A 16,424-nucleotide genomic window follows, 5' to 3' on the forward strand; every position below is an offset into this window, starting at 1 on the left:
TGAGAGAGCAAGAGCACACAAGTAGGGCGAGGGGCAGAGGGAGAGGGAGAAGCAGACTCCCCGCTGAGCAAGGAACCCAACATGGGGCCCGATCCCAGGACTCTGGGATCATGCCCTGAGCCGAAGGCAGACGCTTAACTGACTGAGCCAACCAGGTGCCCCCATTGAAGCATATTTTTAATGAAAATTTGTATTTTGTAATGTTCAAGGTAATTCACTTAAGAACATTAACTCAAGTTTTCCAAGGGGAAAATGGTCATCCATTTTAAATTATCAGGAAACTTCTTTACAAAAAGCTGCACAAATTCAATTTTATACTTGCTTAGAGCTTTCAAATTATCTTTCAAAAAATAATGCTTTAGATAAACCTTGATAACATTATGCTAAGTAAAATAAGCCAGGTATCAAAGGACAAATGTTGTCGGGTTCCACTTATATGAGGTAGCTAGAGTAGTCCCTTACAGAAAGTAGAAGGCTAGCCACCATGGGGTAGGGGGACACGGGGAGGTGGGGGGGTGGGGGGAGAACAGAGACATACTGTTTAATGGGTACAGGGCTTCAGTTTGCAAAGATGAAAAGAATTCTGGAGATGGATGGTGGTGATGACTGCACCACCACGTGAGTGTACTTAATGCCAATGAACTGTGGTTCAATTAAAAATAGTTAAAATGGTAATTTTTTGTTAGGTATATTTTATCACAGTCAGAAAAAAATACTGTTTGCATTGAACCTCCACTTAAGCTCCACTTCGAGGAGTCACAAGAGCACAATTCAATGGCATTAAGCTCAACATAATTACTAGTAAAATTACTAGTAAAATTTATTACAGTGAAGGATATTGTACCCAGCACTTACCAATTGAAAATGCCTATGAACTGCCTCTACCATAGGACAATGAGAATTTATAATCATAATAATTTTTAGAAAGGATACCTAGATCAGAGGACTCTTCTGTGGCATAGCATTTCAGTGCTGGAAGATACAGCTCAAAGAAACTCATTTTCAAACTCAGAAGCTGCAGCTCAGAGAGATAAATGACCCTTTCAGATCCTAAAGCCATTAGTGACAAAGCTGTAAGCTGAGGCTTCATTTCCCGACTCCGACACTGATAAACTTGCTGCTGGTCCATCTCGAAAATTCCTTTATCCAGAATACTGAAATACTCTGGACATACTAGGAAATGATAATTTACAGTTACTTTAAGATTGTTCTTTTTCCTACTATGTGCACCTTGTCGAATTTCTCCATCAGAAAATAATCAAATGGAACACAAAATTCAAAATCAGATGTTCAGTTACTTATTTACACATTTTCAGAAGCGCAAAGATCCACTGAGAGGATATAGGTGAATTACCGTAGCCAACTGTGGTAAAACTCTTCCTGGTGTCTTGGATTTTTCTTTGCTGGCTGACTTATCCTGCATGAAAATAAGAGAAAAACTGTTGACTCTTAACATCACAATTGATTCACTCAAGCACTTGTACAGAGGGTCACTACAAAATAAGCACGTTACCCAAAACCTTGAAGACCTACTCTACTGCTTTCACATTTTTCCACGTTGGCCTTCGAAGGACTTCCTCTGTAGCAAGGAAAGAAGGGAACGTGGTATCCCACAAGACTCAGAAAGCTTTAAAAAGTGTGCAAAACTTTTTATCCATCACATCTGCTTTGAGGAATTTCTCTGAACTGAGTTAGTGTGGAGGGCTTACCCGGCTCTCCCACCCTTCTCTACCCCTGAAATCGCATTTTTGTTCTATTGACAACTGTGATGTTTCGCTTCCTGAGGTAACAGTGCATTCAGGCTAATGCGCCCTCGAGTTGCCCTAAGGAACACTTGTACTTTCCAGAGCCAAGTGTTGCTATCTCCTTTGAGTAGAGGATAACGGCCTGATAGGAATTTCATCTTTGTGAGAGGAAGTGTGGTTGAGAAGGACAGAATTGTGCTTGGGCCACTCATTCATTGCCTCTCAGCATCAGATCTTTACTTTTTACCCTGCTTTGTGATTCCTGAGCAGGACTCCATAAACATTTCTCCAGCTGGCACAGCATTCTGGAGGGTTCTAGAAGGACACTGAAAGAGAAGGGTTTTCCTTCCTGGTTCCAGTACTTTTCCCCGTTGCTCCACAGTGTGGCCACCAACAGTCAGCATCCTTCCCGTAGGCACCTTCCCATCCTGTGGTACGTGGCTGACCCTGTGGCAGACACCCTCCAGCGGGTTTCACCGGCATCCCTATAGGCAGCCTTCCAGCAAGTTCCCCTTACGTCACAAAGGGAGACTTCATTTCAAACTTTTTAGCACGTAAGCAGGTGGTTTACTCACCTCCCAGCCTGCAGGATCTCTGCAAAGGTCTTTGTCACCCAAGTGGGCCACAGCCACTCCCTCTCCAAGAAGCCTCAGTGTAAGCTTTGGGGAAGGGATGGATCTTCCAGGTGCCTTCCTTGAGTGCTCTCCTTTAGACCTAGAGGGAGTGGCTGCTCCTTTATGTCTGCTATTGCTCGCTTCTTTAAAGCTGTTGTCCAAACAGCATCCACTAGCCACCTGCAGCTACCGACAGTTTTAAATGTGGCTCTTATCTGAAGTGAGAGCTGTTTAAGAGTATATTTTTATGTTTAAGTATATATTCCATATATACTAGATGCTGAAGACTTAGTACAAAACACAAAGAATGTGATTAGAATATAGTTGATTACAGTGTGTTTTGCATATTGCTTTAAGTTGACATGAATTATCCCTCATTTCATTCTCTTTAAAACTCTGAGGTAGTATACCACTTTTGTGCATATTGTAGAGATAAGGTCTTTTTATAGGATTCTCTGCCCCCACAAGGCACACAGGCCAGTTAATATTAAAAACTATATGCTTTCATCCAGGACAGGAGAGGGTATGGAGCAGAGTATTGACAGAAAGTTTCAAAAAGAGAAATGACGGAAGCCAAGCCTGGAGGCATAGTTGGATCTTCACAGAGAAGAACAGCAATAGGCTCACTGAAGACAGAGGAAACATCATGAACCATGACTTGGAGGCTAAGTGAGGACAGCAGGCTTGGGAGAGGACGCTGGGGTCGATGGTAAAGGGACCTGATCCAACCAAAGTAGAAAGTATAACCATTCTCTTACTCAATGATGATTTATTGAACTCCTACCATGTGCTGGGTTCTCTTTGAAGCACTGGATCTACGGTAATTGACAGGTCACAGCCTAATCCCTCATGGAGCTTACATTCCAGTGGGTACAGACAGCTATTGCTAACGTATATATACACATATACACTATACACACACATATACCCTATACACACACATAACCTATACACCCTATATACACTATACATACAGTAACAGGTACTATGGAGAAAAATAAAACAGGGTGAAGAGATAGGGAAAAGACAGAGAAGTGCTAGGTTACATGGAGTGAGGCCACTTTACAGAGGTTGTATTTGAGTAGGAACCCAAATCAGGGGTGAGAGAGAGCTGGAGAGGTGGGTGCTGCTATATTATGGACCTCAAGTGTTTGGGGCTTGACTGGCCTGGTTGGCAATAGAGAGCCATTTTAGTCTCCTTTGAGGGGGACCTTGAGTCCCAGTTTGCTGGAACAGTCCCTGTGGGTAGCTCTTTCCTGAGCATAATTAGTAGGACTTTCATTCTCAATGGCTTCTCAGTTTGGGTGAGAAAATATATTTTTATCTTCTTTATCATGCAAGGCCATTCAAAGGGTTTTTCATAAATGGTCCTGGCAGCAGTAAACAAGGTATGTGAGGAAGAGACTAGGGTCAGCAGTGAGAAGAGTTTAGTGGCTTTTTAAAATAATCCAGGCAGGTTTGGGGGAAGAGCAAGTTGGCAGAGGAGTAGGAGACCTAAATTTCATCTCATCTCAGGAATTCAGCTAGATAGGGATCAAACCATTCTGAACACCTACGAACTCAACAGAAGATCGAAGAAAAGAATAGCAGCAACTCTATGAACAGAAAAGCGACCACTTTCTGGAAGGTCTCTTCAGATTTGTTTAGTGTATATTTTTCTGGGGCTGTGGTTACCCTGTTAGCATTTTGTTCTCTCATTCATCTATTCTCCTCTGGACAAAATGACAAGATGGAAAAAATCACGTCAAAAAAAAAAAAAAAGAACAAAGGCAGTACCGACTGCCAAGGATCTAATCAATACGGACATTAGTAAGATGTTGGAACTAGAGTTCAGAATGATGATTTTAAAGATACTAGCTGGGCTTGAAAAAAGCATGGAACATATTAGAGAAACCTTCTCTGGAGAAATAAAAGAACTAAAATCTAACCAGGTTGAAATCAAAAAGGCTATTAATGAGGTGCAATAAAAAATGGAGGCTCTAACTGCTAGGACAAATGAAGCAGAAGAGAGAATTAGTAATACAGAAGACCAAATGATGGAAAATAAAGAAGCAGAGAAAAAGAGAGATAAACAACTACTGGATCATGAGGGCAGAATTTGAGAGATAAGTGATACCATAAGATGAAACAACATTAGAATTGGGATCCCAGAAGAAGAAAGAGAGAGGGCAGAAGGTATATTGGAGCAAATTATAACAGAGAACTTGCCTAATTTGGGGAAGGAAACAGGCATCAAAATCCAGGAGGCACAGAGAACCCCCCTGAAAAAAATCAATCAACACCCTGACATCTAATAGTAAAACTTATGAGTCTCAGAGACAAAGAGAAAATCCTGAAAGCAGCTCAGGGGAAGAGATATGTAACCTATAATGGTAGAAACATTAGATTGGCAACAAACCAATCCACAGAGACCTGGCAGGCCAGAAAGGACTGGCATGATATATTCAGAGCACTAAATGAGAAAATATGCAGCCAAGAATATATCCAGCTAGGCTGTCATTGAAAATAGAAGGAGAGATAAAAAGCTTCCAGGACAAACAAAAACTAAAGGAATTTGCAAACACCAAACCAGCCCTACAAGAAATACTGAAAGGGGTCCTCTAGGCAAAGAGAGAGCCTAAAAGTAACATAGACCAGAAAGGAACAGAGACAATATACAGTAACAGTCACCTTACAGGCAATACAATGGCACTAAATTCATATCTTTCAATAGTTACCCTGAATGTAAATGGGCTACATGCCCCAATGAAAAGATACAGGGTACCAGATTGGATAAAAAAAAACAAGACCCATCGATATGCTGTCTGCAAGAGACTCATTTTAGACCCAAAGACACCTCCAGATTGAAAGTGAGGGGGTGGAAGACCATTTATCATGCTAATGGACACCAAAGGAAAGCTGGGGTGGCAATCCTTACATCAGACAAGTTAGATTTTAAACCAAAGACTGTAATAAGAGATAAGGACACTGTATCCTACTTAAAGGGTCTATCCAACAAGAAGATCTAACAATTGTAAGTATCTATGCCGCTAACATGGGAGCAGCCAATTATATAAGCCAATTAATAACAAAAGCAAAGAAACATACTGACAACAATACAATAATAGTGGGGGACTTTAACACCCCCCTCACTGAAATGGACAGATCTAAGCAAAGATCAACAAGGAAATAAAGACTTTAAATGATACACTGGACCAAATGGACTTCACAGACATATTCAGAACATTCCATCCCAAAGCAATGGAGTACACATTCTTCTCTAGTGCCCATGGAACATTCTCCAGAATAGATCACATCCTGGGTCACATATCAGGCCTCAACGGGTACCAAAAGATTGGGATCATTCCCTGCATATTTTCAGACCACAATGCTTTGAAACTAGAACTCAATCACAAGAGGAAAGTCGGAAAGAACTCAAATACATGGAGGCTAAAGAGCATCCTACCAAAGAATGAATGGGTCAACCAGGAAATTAAAGAATTAAAAAACTTCATGGAAACAAATGAAAATGAAAACACAACTGTTCAAAATCTGGGATGCAGCAAAGGCGGTCCTAAGAGGAAAGTATATAGCAATACAAGCCTTTCTCAAGAAACAAGAAAGGTCTCAAATACACAACCTAACCCTACACCTAAGGAGCTAGAGAAGGAAGAGCAAATAAAGCCTAAACCCAGCAGGAGAAGAGAAATAATAAAGATCAGAGCAGAAATCAATGAAATAGAAACCAGAAGAACAGTAGAACAGATCAATGAAACTAGGAGCTAGTTCTTTGAAAGAATTAACAAGATTGATAAACCCTTGGCCAGACTTATCAAAAAGAAAAAAGTCCCAAATAAATAAAATATGAATGAAAGAGGAGCGAGCACAACCAACACCAAAGAAATACAATTATAAGAACATACTATGAGCAACTATATGCCAGCAAATTAGATAACCTGGAAGAAATGGATGCATTCCTAGAGATGTATCAACTACCAAAACTGAACCAGGAAGAAATAGAAAACCTGAACAGACCTATAACCACTAAGGAAATTGAAGCAGTCATCAAAAATCTCCCAACAAACAAAAGCCCAGGGCCAGATGGCTTCCCAGGGGAATTCTACCAAACATTTAAAGAATTAATACCTATTCTTCTGAAACTGTTCCAAAAAATAGAAATGGAAGGAAAACTTCCGAACTCGTTTTATGAGGCCACCATTACCTTGATCCCAAAACCAGACAAAGACCCCATCAAAAAGGAGAATTACAGACCAATATCCTTGATGAACATGGATGCAAAAATTCTCACCAAAATACTAGCCAGTAGGATCCAACAGTATATTAAAAGGATTATTCACCACGACCAAGTGGGATTTATTCCTGGGCTGTACGGTTGGTTCAACATCTGCAAATCAATCAATGTGATACATTAATAAAATAAAGAACAAGAACTATATGATCCTCTCAATAGATGCAGAAAAAGCATTTGACAAAGTACAGCATCCTTTCTTGATCAAAACTCTTCAGAGTATGGGGACAGAGGGTACATACCTCAATATCATAAAAGCCATCTATGAAAAACCCACAGTGAATATCATTCTCAATGGGGAAAAACTGAGAGCTTTCCCCCTAAGGTGAGGAACACGGCAGGGATGTCCACTATCACCACTGCTATTCAACATAGTACTAGAAGTCCTAGCCACAGCAATCAGACAATGAAAAGAAATAAAAGGCATCCGAATCGGCAAAGAAGAAGCCAAACTCTCACTCTTTGCAGATGATATGATACTTTATGTGGAAAACCCAAAAGACTTCACTCCAAAACTGCTAGAACTCATAGAGGAATTGTCAAGTAGCAGGATATAAAATCAATGCACAGAAATCAGTGGCATTCCTATACACCAACAACAAGACAGAAGAAAGAGAAATTAAGGAGTCAATGCCATTTACAACTGCACCCAAAACCATAAGATACCTAGGAATAAATCTAACCAAAGAGACAAAGAATCTGTACTCAGAAAACTATAAAATACTCATGAAAGAAATTGAGGAAGACACAAAGAAATGGAAAAACATTCCATGCTCATGGATTGGAAGAACAAATATTGTGAAGATGTCAATGCTACCTAGAGCAATCTACACATTCAATGCAATCCCCATCAAAATACCATCCACTTTTTTCAAAGAAATGGAACAAATAATCCTAAAATTTGTATGGAACCAGAAAAGACCCCGAATAGACAGAGGAATGTTGAAAAAGAAAAGCAAAGCTGGCGGCATCACAATTCCGGACTTCCAGCTCTATTACAAAGCTGTCATCATCAAGACAGTATGGTACTGGCACAAAAACAGACACATAGATCAATGGAACAGAATAGAGAGCCCAGAAATGGACCCTCAACTCTATGGTCAAATAATCTTTGACAAAGCGGGAAAGAAGGTCCAATGGAAAAAGAATGGTCTCTTCAACAAATGGTGTTGGGAAAATTGGACAGCCACATGCAGAAGAATGAAACTGGACCATTTCCTTACACCACACACAAAAATAGACTCAAAATGGTTGAAAAACCTAAATGTGAGACAGGAGTCCATCAAAATCCTAAAGGAGAACACAGGCCGCAACTCTTCGACTTCAGCCACAGTGACTTCTTCCTAGAAACATCGCCAAAGGCAAGGGAAGCAAGGGCAAAAATGAACTATTGGGACCTCATCAAGATAAAAAGCTTCTGCACAGCAAAGGAAACAGTCAACAAAACCAAAAGACAACTGACAGAATGGGAGAAGATATTTGCAAATGACATATCAGATAAAGGGCTAGTATCCAAAATCTATAAAGAAATTACCAACTCAACACCCAAAGAACAAATGATCCATTCAAGAAATGGGCAGAAGACATGAACAGACATTTTTCCAAAGAAGACATCCAAATGGCCAACAGACACATGAAAAAGTGCTCAACATCGCTCTGCATCAGGGAAATCCAAATCAAAACCTCAATGAGATATCACCTCACACCAGTCAGAATGGCTAAAATGAACAAGTCAGGAAACGACAGATGTTGGCGGGAATGTGGAGAAAGGGGAGCCCTCCTACACTGTTGTTGGGAATGCAAGCTGGTGCAGCCACTCTGGAAAACAGTATGGAGGTTCCTCAAAAAGTTGAAAATAGAGCTACCATATGATCCAGCAATTGCACTACTGGGTATTTACCCCAAAGATACAAATGTAGGGATCCGAAGGGGTACGTGCACCCGATGTTTATAGCAGCAATGTCCACAATAGCCAAACTGTGGAAAGAGCTAAGATGTCCATCGACAGATGAATGGATAAAGAAGATGTGGTGTATATATATATATACAGTGGAATGTTATGCAGCCATCCAAAGGAATGAAATCTTGCCATTTGCAACAACGTGGATGGAACTGGAGAGTGTTATACTGAGCGAAATAAGTCAATCAGAGAAAGACATGTATCATATGACCTCACTGATATGAGGAATTCTTAATCTCAGCAAATAAACTGAGGGTTGCTGGAGTGGTGGGGGGTGGGAGGGATGGGGCGGCTGGGTGATAGACATTGGGGAGGGTATGTGCTATGGTGAGCACTGTGAATTGTGCAAGACTGTTGAATCACAGATCTGTACCTCTGAAACAAATAATACATTATATGTTTAAAAAAAAAAAGAAGAAGAAGATAGCAGGAGGGGAAGAATGAAGGGGGGGGGAATTGGAGGGGGAGATGAACCATGAGAGACGCTGGACTCTGAAAAACAAACTGAGGGTTCTAGAGGGGAGGGGAGTGGGAGGATGGGTTAGCCTGGTGATGGGTATTAAAGAGGGCACATACTGAATGGAGCACTTGGTGTTATACGCAAATAAAGAATCATGGAACGCTACATCAAAAACTAATGATGTAATGTATGGTGATTAACATAACATAATAAAAAAAGATGCTATGATTTTATTTTATAAAACATGGTGTGATAGTCTTGGCATTATCAATACAAACAGGTTCATAGTTAACACGTACTTTGAAATGTTCAAGAACATTCACCTGCAAAATTTTATTCGAGATTTTTAAGCTGAAAGAAGCTTGTATTTCAAATTATTAGGAATCCTCTCTGCATGAAGCAATCCATATTTTATAGTTTATTCTGTGGTTTTAAAAGATGTTTCAAACAAATAATGTTTGCACTGAACCTCCACTTAAACTCAACTTCCAGCAATCACAAGAGTGTAACTCTATGGCATTAAACTCAACATAATTACTAGATAGTAAATTTTATTGCAGTAAACTCTAACTTTTCTAGCACTTTATCTACTAAAAAGGTCTATTAACTGTCGCTTCCACAGAGTAATGATAATTTAAAGTCAAAATAATGACAAAGGATGCCAAGATCTAAGAAGTCACATCTTAGCGCTGGAAGAGGCATCTCCTCAAAGTTCATTAAACCAACACTTTTCATTTTCAGACTTAGAAATAGGGGCTCAAAAATGTAAGGGACTTGCCAACAGGCACAGAGCCATTAGTGACAAAGCTATAACCCAAGTCCTCATTTCCTGATTCCAATACTGCTTCTGCTAGGCCATCTTCACAATTATTTTATTCAGAATACTCAAGTATTCTGTGCATACCAGTAATTATAACTTATGATTCCCTTATTAAGCTAGTTATTTTTCCCCAAGATATGTATATCACAGATGCTATGCATCAGAAAAGAATGAAATGGAGCACAGAATTTAAAACCAGAAATTCAGTAACTTATTTGCAAGTATCCCCCGTGCATACCAGTAACTATAACTTATAATTCCTTTATTAAGCTAGTTATTTTTCTCAAGATACGTATATCATAGATGTTATCCATCAGAAAAGAATGATATGGAGCAGAAAATTTAAACCCAGAAATCCAGTAACCTTATTATAAAGCAATAAAGTATGAGAATATACTGGTAAATTACCGTAGATGACTGTGGTAAAAATCTGACTGGTGTCTTGGATTTTTCTTTCCTGGCTGATTTGTCCTGTATGAAAAAATACAGAAATTAAAAAAAAAAAATAACTGTTCACTTTGTTAATGCTACAATTGATTCACTCAACCAACTTTTACAGTGTCTAATATAAAGCACATATCATCCAAAATATTCTAAAACCTCCTCGACAGATGGCATAATGTTTTGTACAGAAAGTCATAAGGAATCCACAAAAAATTATTAGAACTAAGGTATATATTCATCAATGTTGCTTATATAAGACCAATGAAAAAAAAATCAGTCATATTTTTAGACACTAGCAATGAACAATCCAAAACTGAAATTAAGAAATCATTTACAATAGAATAAAAAAGGATAAAATAGGAATAAATTTAAGTGTAAGACTTGCATAATGAAAGCTATAAAACATTACTGAAAAAAATTAAAGGCAACTTTAATAAATGGAAAGACATCCTATGCTCATGGATTGTAAGACAAATATTAAGATGCAATACTCCTTACCCCCAAAATTATCTACAGATTCAACACATTCCCTTTCAAAATCTCAGCTGTATTTTTTAGGTAGAAATTAACAAGTTGATCATAAAATTTACATGGAAATATAAGGATCCAGAACAGCCAAACAATCTTGAGAAAGAAGTTGGCAGACACATATTTCCACATTTCACAACTTACTACAAAGCTATAATAATGAAGACTGCATAAGGATAAACATGAAGTTTATTTCTAAACTCATATTTACGGACAATTGGTTTTTGTTAAGAATAACAAGACAATTCATTGGAAAACTAGTCCTATCTTCCTCTGGAAATTTATCTGAATCTAAATGGTGTCCAAAGTTTACTCAGCCTTGCCTCTCTTCTCCATGGCTAAAACTTCATTCCCCGCCCCCAGAATTCTTTACTTCCTAAAGTTAATATACCCTCAAGTTACTACTATAAAGTACAAATTTTACTTGCAGTAACTCTCTTTGCAATAGAGAATAATTCTATTGTAGGAATTTCATCCAAGAAGTGCTGTTGAGAAGGATACTTTGATTTATAAAACAGATACTATGAGTTGTGCTTTGGTCACATAAATTCCTTGCCTCTCAAGCTACTAATCTATGCTTTTTGTCCTCCTTGGTGGTTCTCGAGCAGGACTCAAACATTTCTCCAGGTTCAAAAGGGACATTGTAAGACAAAGGGACTCTTCTTCCTGGTTCCAGTGCTTTACCTCATTGTTCTCATGCTGCGGCTGCCAGCAGTGAGCATCCTTGCCCCTGAGCACCTTTCCAGCCTGTGGTATGTGGCTGATCCAGGGGCAGACCACCTTCAGCAGGTTTCACTACCATCTCTATTGGTAGCTGTCCAGCCAGTTTCCCTTACATCAAAGGGAGAATTCCCTTCAAACTTTTCAGGATGCAAGTATGTGGTTTTCTCACTTCCCACGTGGGTGCCATCTTCACTGATTTTCACAGTTGAATAGTATTCTACCATATGAATGTAATGGAATTTATCCATTCCTTTCTCTTGTGAATGGGCATTTAGGTCATTTCCAATGTTTCTCCATTACAAAAGATGTTTCAATAAACATCTTTTGGCATACATTTTAGTATACATGCATACAATTCTTGCATCTCATGCATACACATATTTTGTTTATGTATTTAACATATATTATACATATGTGTATGTGCATATCTGGTTTTGTCCATTTAATTCCACTGATGTATGTTTATCTGTAAACAGATTATATCAAATTACTGTAACTTCACAATAGGTCTTGAAACCTGTAAGGTAATTCTCTTCACCTTACTATTGTTAAAAATTATCAGATACAGAGCTCTGGTTCAAGATGGTGGCATAGGAAGACTCTGAACTCCTCTTCTCCATAGACACACCAAATTTACACCAGTTTATAGAGCAGTTCCTCCTGAAGAAGAACCGAGGGCTGACTGAACAGCTTCTGCCCAACAAAAGATAAAGAGGCCACAGAGAACGGGCAAGCGAGATGGAGACACAGTAAGGAAGGGAACTTTCACCCCCAACACTGCAAACTGCAGTGTGGAATGGGGGATAGTGCTGAGGGACTGAGCCGATTTGTCTGCACTAAGGCACAGGAAAAAAACATGGTTTAAAAGAACAACTAGAACATAAAAGATCCAGCCTCGGAAGTCCACCAAATAGCAAGGGAGCTGCTGGAATGCTCTCCACGGTCAAGGGGCTGGCAAGGACCACGGTTTACATTCATCTTCCACATGGATAGCCCAGACAGGAGCAGGGTCTGGGCACTGTAGGCAGCCTGCTGCCTCAGTGAGCGCCAGATCTCCAGCTTACACCAACCCCAGACACCCTGGGGCACAGAAAAAAACCCACAGCTTTTAAGAACACCTGAAATATAAAAGAGCCAGATTTAGAACTCCATCCAGCGGCAGGGGAGCTGCTGGAACTCTCTCTGGGTTAGAGGGGATGGGGAGCACCATTGTTTACATTCTCCCTTCACCTTGATAGTGTGGACAGGACCAAGGTCCAGGTGCCATAGTCAGTCTACTACCTCAGTGAGCCCCAAACCCCTAGCCCACACCAGACACAGCTCCAGCCAGCCAATGCCACCAGGCACAAACAGTCCACACAGGGAAAAACCATACACAAGACCATTCCTTTAAGTTTAGGAGAAGTAGCTATTCCACCTAATTCAAAGCAACAAACACAGCAGGTCAAGCAAAATGGGGGGACAGATGTATATACTCCCAAAGAATAAGACACCCCCCCCCAAAATTAAATGAAACCGAGATAAGCAATATGCCCGATGAAGAGTTTAAAGTAATGATCATAAAGATGCTCACCAGACTGGAGAGAAGAGTAGTGAGAACTTCAACAAAGACACAGAAGATATAAAAAAGAACAAATCAAAATTGAATACAATAACTGAAATGAAAAATATACTAGAGGGAGTCAACAGTAGATTAGCAGATACAGAAGAATGGATCAATGATCTGGAAAACAGGGTAATAGAAAGCACCCAAACTGAACAGCAAAAAGAAAAAAACTTTAAAAAATGAGGCTAGGATAAAGGATCTCTTGGACAACATCAAACAAACAAGCATTTGTATTATAGGGGTCCCAGAAGGAGAAGGCAGAGAAAGGGGCAGAAAACTTATTTGAAGAAACAATAGCTGAAAATTTTCCTAACCTAGGGAAGGAAACAGACATTGAAGATCAGGAAGCACAGAGAGTTCCAAACAAGATGAATGCAAGGAGGTCCACACCACTGCACATAATTTAAATGTCCAAGGTTAAAGATAAAGAGAATTTTAAAAGCAACAAGGTTATTAATCAGAATTGGAGAGATAAAGAGTTTCCCCCAGACAAAGAAAAGTGAAAGGAATTCATCACCACTAAACCAGCCTTACAAGAAATGTTAAAGGGACTTCTTTAAGGGGGGGGGGGGGGGGAAGAGCCACCAATAGAAGAAACTTGGGGTGCCTGGGTGGCTCAGTTGGTTAGGCATCTGCCTTCAGCTCAGGTCATGATCCCGAGGTCCTGGGATCAAGCCCCGAGTTGGGCTCCCTGCTCAGCTGGGAGCCTGCTTCTCCCTCTCCCTCTACCCTTCCCCCCAGCTGTGCTTTCTCTGTCTCTCAAGTAAATGAATAAAAATCTTTTAAAATAAAATAGAAGAAACTTGTGAATAAAAAATGTAAAATATGACAACATATACATAGAACATGGAAAGGGGAGTAAAAAAGTTCTTTTAAAACGTGTTTGAACTTAAATGACCATCAACTTAATATATGAATGCATTATCCCATATATGAACTTCATGGTAACCACAAACCCAAAACCTTTAATAAATACACAAAAAATAGACCCAAGCATAACACTACAGAAAGTCCTCAAAAAAGAGGGAACAGAGAAGAACTACAAAAACATCCATAAAACAATTAACAAAATGGCAATACGTACATACCTATCAATAATTACTTTACATTTAAATGGTCTAAATGTTCCAATCAAAAGACATAGGGTGACCGATGGATTAAAAAAAACAAGATTCATCTATGTGCTGCCTATAAGAAACTCACCTCACACCTAAAGACACATACAGACTGAAAGTAAAAGTATGGAAGAAGAACCATGCAAATAAAAGAAAAAGAAAAAGCTGGGATAGCAATACTTAGAATAGACAAAATAGACTTTAAAGCAAAGACTGTAGCAAGAGATAAAGACATTACATAATGATAAAGAGGTCAATCCAACAAGAGAATATAACAATTACAAATATTTATGCACCCAACACTGGAGTAACTAAATACATGAAGTATTAACAGACATTGGAGGGAGAAAATGACAGTAATACAATAACAGGAGAGTTTAACACCCCCACTTACATCAATGGGCCGATCATCTAGATTGAAAAAAAAAAAAAAAAATCAAGAAACAGCATCTTTGACACACTAGACCAGATGGACTGTATAGATATATACAGAATATTTCATCTAAAAACAGAATACACATTCTTTTCAAGTGCACATGGAACATTCTCCAGGATAGATCACATGTTAGGCCACAAAACAAGTCTCAATAAATTTAGTAAGATTGAAATCACATCAAGATTGGAAAAATATTACTAAAATGTCCATACTACCCAAAGCAATCTACAGATTCAATGTAATTCCTATCAAAATACCAGTGGCATTTTTCACAGAACTATAATACTAAAATTTGTGTAGAACCACAAAGGACCATAATAGCCAAAGCAATCTTGAGAAAGAACAAAGCTAAAGGTATCATAATCCCAGGTTTCATGATATACTGTAAAGCTGTTGTAATTAAAACACTATGATACGGACACAAAAAGAGACACACAGATCAATGGAACAGAACAATGGGCCCAGAAATAAACCATGCCTATATGTTAAATTAATCTATAATCTACAACAAAGGAGGCAAGAATACATAATGGGGAAAAGACCACCTCTTCAATAAACGGTGTTGGGTAAACTGAACAGCTACATGCAAAAGAACGAAACTGGACCACTTTCTTACACCATAAACAAAAATAAATTCAAAATAGTTTAAACACCTAAATGTGAGACCTGAAACCATAAAACTTTTAAAGAAAACAAACAATAATCTCTTTGGCATTGGTTTTAGCAACAGTTCTCTAGGTAAGTCTCCAGGCAAGGGAAACAAAAGCAAAAATCAACTCTTAGGACTACACAAATAAAAAGCTTTTGTATAGCAAAGAAAACCAACAAAACAAAAAGGGCAGCCTACTAAATGGGAGAAGATCTTTGCAAATGATTTATCCAATAAGGGGTTAATATCCAAAATATATAAAGAACTTCTACAACTCAACACACACACACACACGCAATCCAATTTTAAAAAAAGAGGACCTGAATAGACACTTTGCCAAAGATGATTTACAGATGACAGATACAAAGTGTTCAACATCTCTAATCATCCTTAATCATCAAGGAAATTCACCTCAAAACCACAATGAGATATCACCTCACACCTGTCAGAATGGCTAGAATCAAGAAGACAAAAAGTAAGAGTTGGTAAAGATGTGGAGAAAAAGGAACACTCGTGCATTGTTGATGGAATGTAAATTGGCATAGCCACTATAGAAAACAGTATGGAGGTTCCTCAAAAAAATCAAATCTATTACGATCTAGCAATTCTGCTACTGTGTATTTACCCAAAGAAAATGAAAACACTGATTTAAAAAGATATATGGACCCCTATGTTTATTGCAGCATTATTTATAAGAGCCAAGATTTGGAAGCAACCCAAGTGTCCATCTGTTTATGAGTGGATAAAGATGTGGTATACATAGACAAACACACACACGATGGAATATAACTTGGGTCATTAAAAAAGGAGACCTTGCCATTTGCAACATCATGGATGGACATAAAGAATATTATGCTAAGTGGAATAAGTTAGACAAGGACAAATACCACAGATTTCACTTATACATGAAATCTAAAAAAAAACGAAATGAATGAACAAAAAGCAGAAACAGACCCATAAACACAGAGAATTGATGGTTGCCAGAGGGGAGGAGGATGGATTGAGGGGAAAATGGGTGAAGGGGAGTGGGACATAC

General features: G+C 38.8%; 1 protein-coding gene across 1 annotated transcript in view; it reads right to left on the minus strand.

Moving 5' to 3' along the window:
* DNAH7 (dynein axonemal heavy chain 7) overlaps positions 1-1,456 on the minus strand; it is a 243,274-nt gene extending 241,818 nt beyond the window's left edge. The window contains exon 1 of the mRNA XM_064585828.1: positions 1,355-1,456. Within this exon, the coding sequence (XP_064441898.1) occupies positions 1,355-1,456 (102 nt within the window). The remainder of the gene's footprint in view (positions 1-1,354) is intronic.
* Positions 1,457-16,424: the final 14,968 nt, after the last annotated feature.

This window comes from Mirounga angustirostris, unplaced genomic scaffold (assembly GCF_029215605.1).
Source record: "Mirounga angustirostris isolate CCGP_5_RB_7025 unplaced genomic scaffold, mMirAng1.0.hap1 SCAF_3, whole genome shotgun sequence".
Taxonomy (NCBI): Eukaryota; Metazoa; Chordata; class Mammalia; order Carnivora; family Phocidae; genus Mirounga; species Mirounga angustirostris.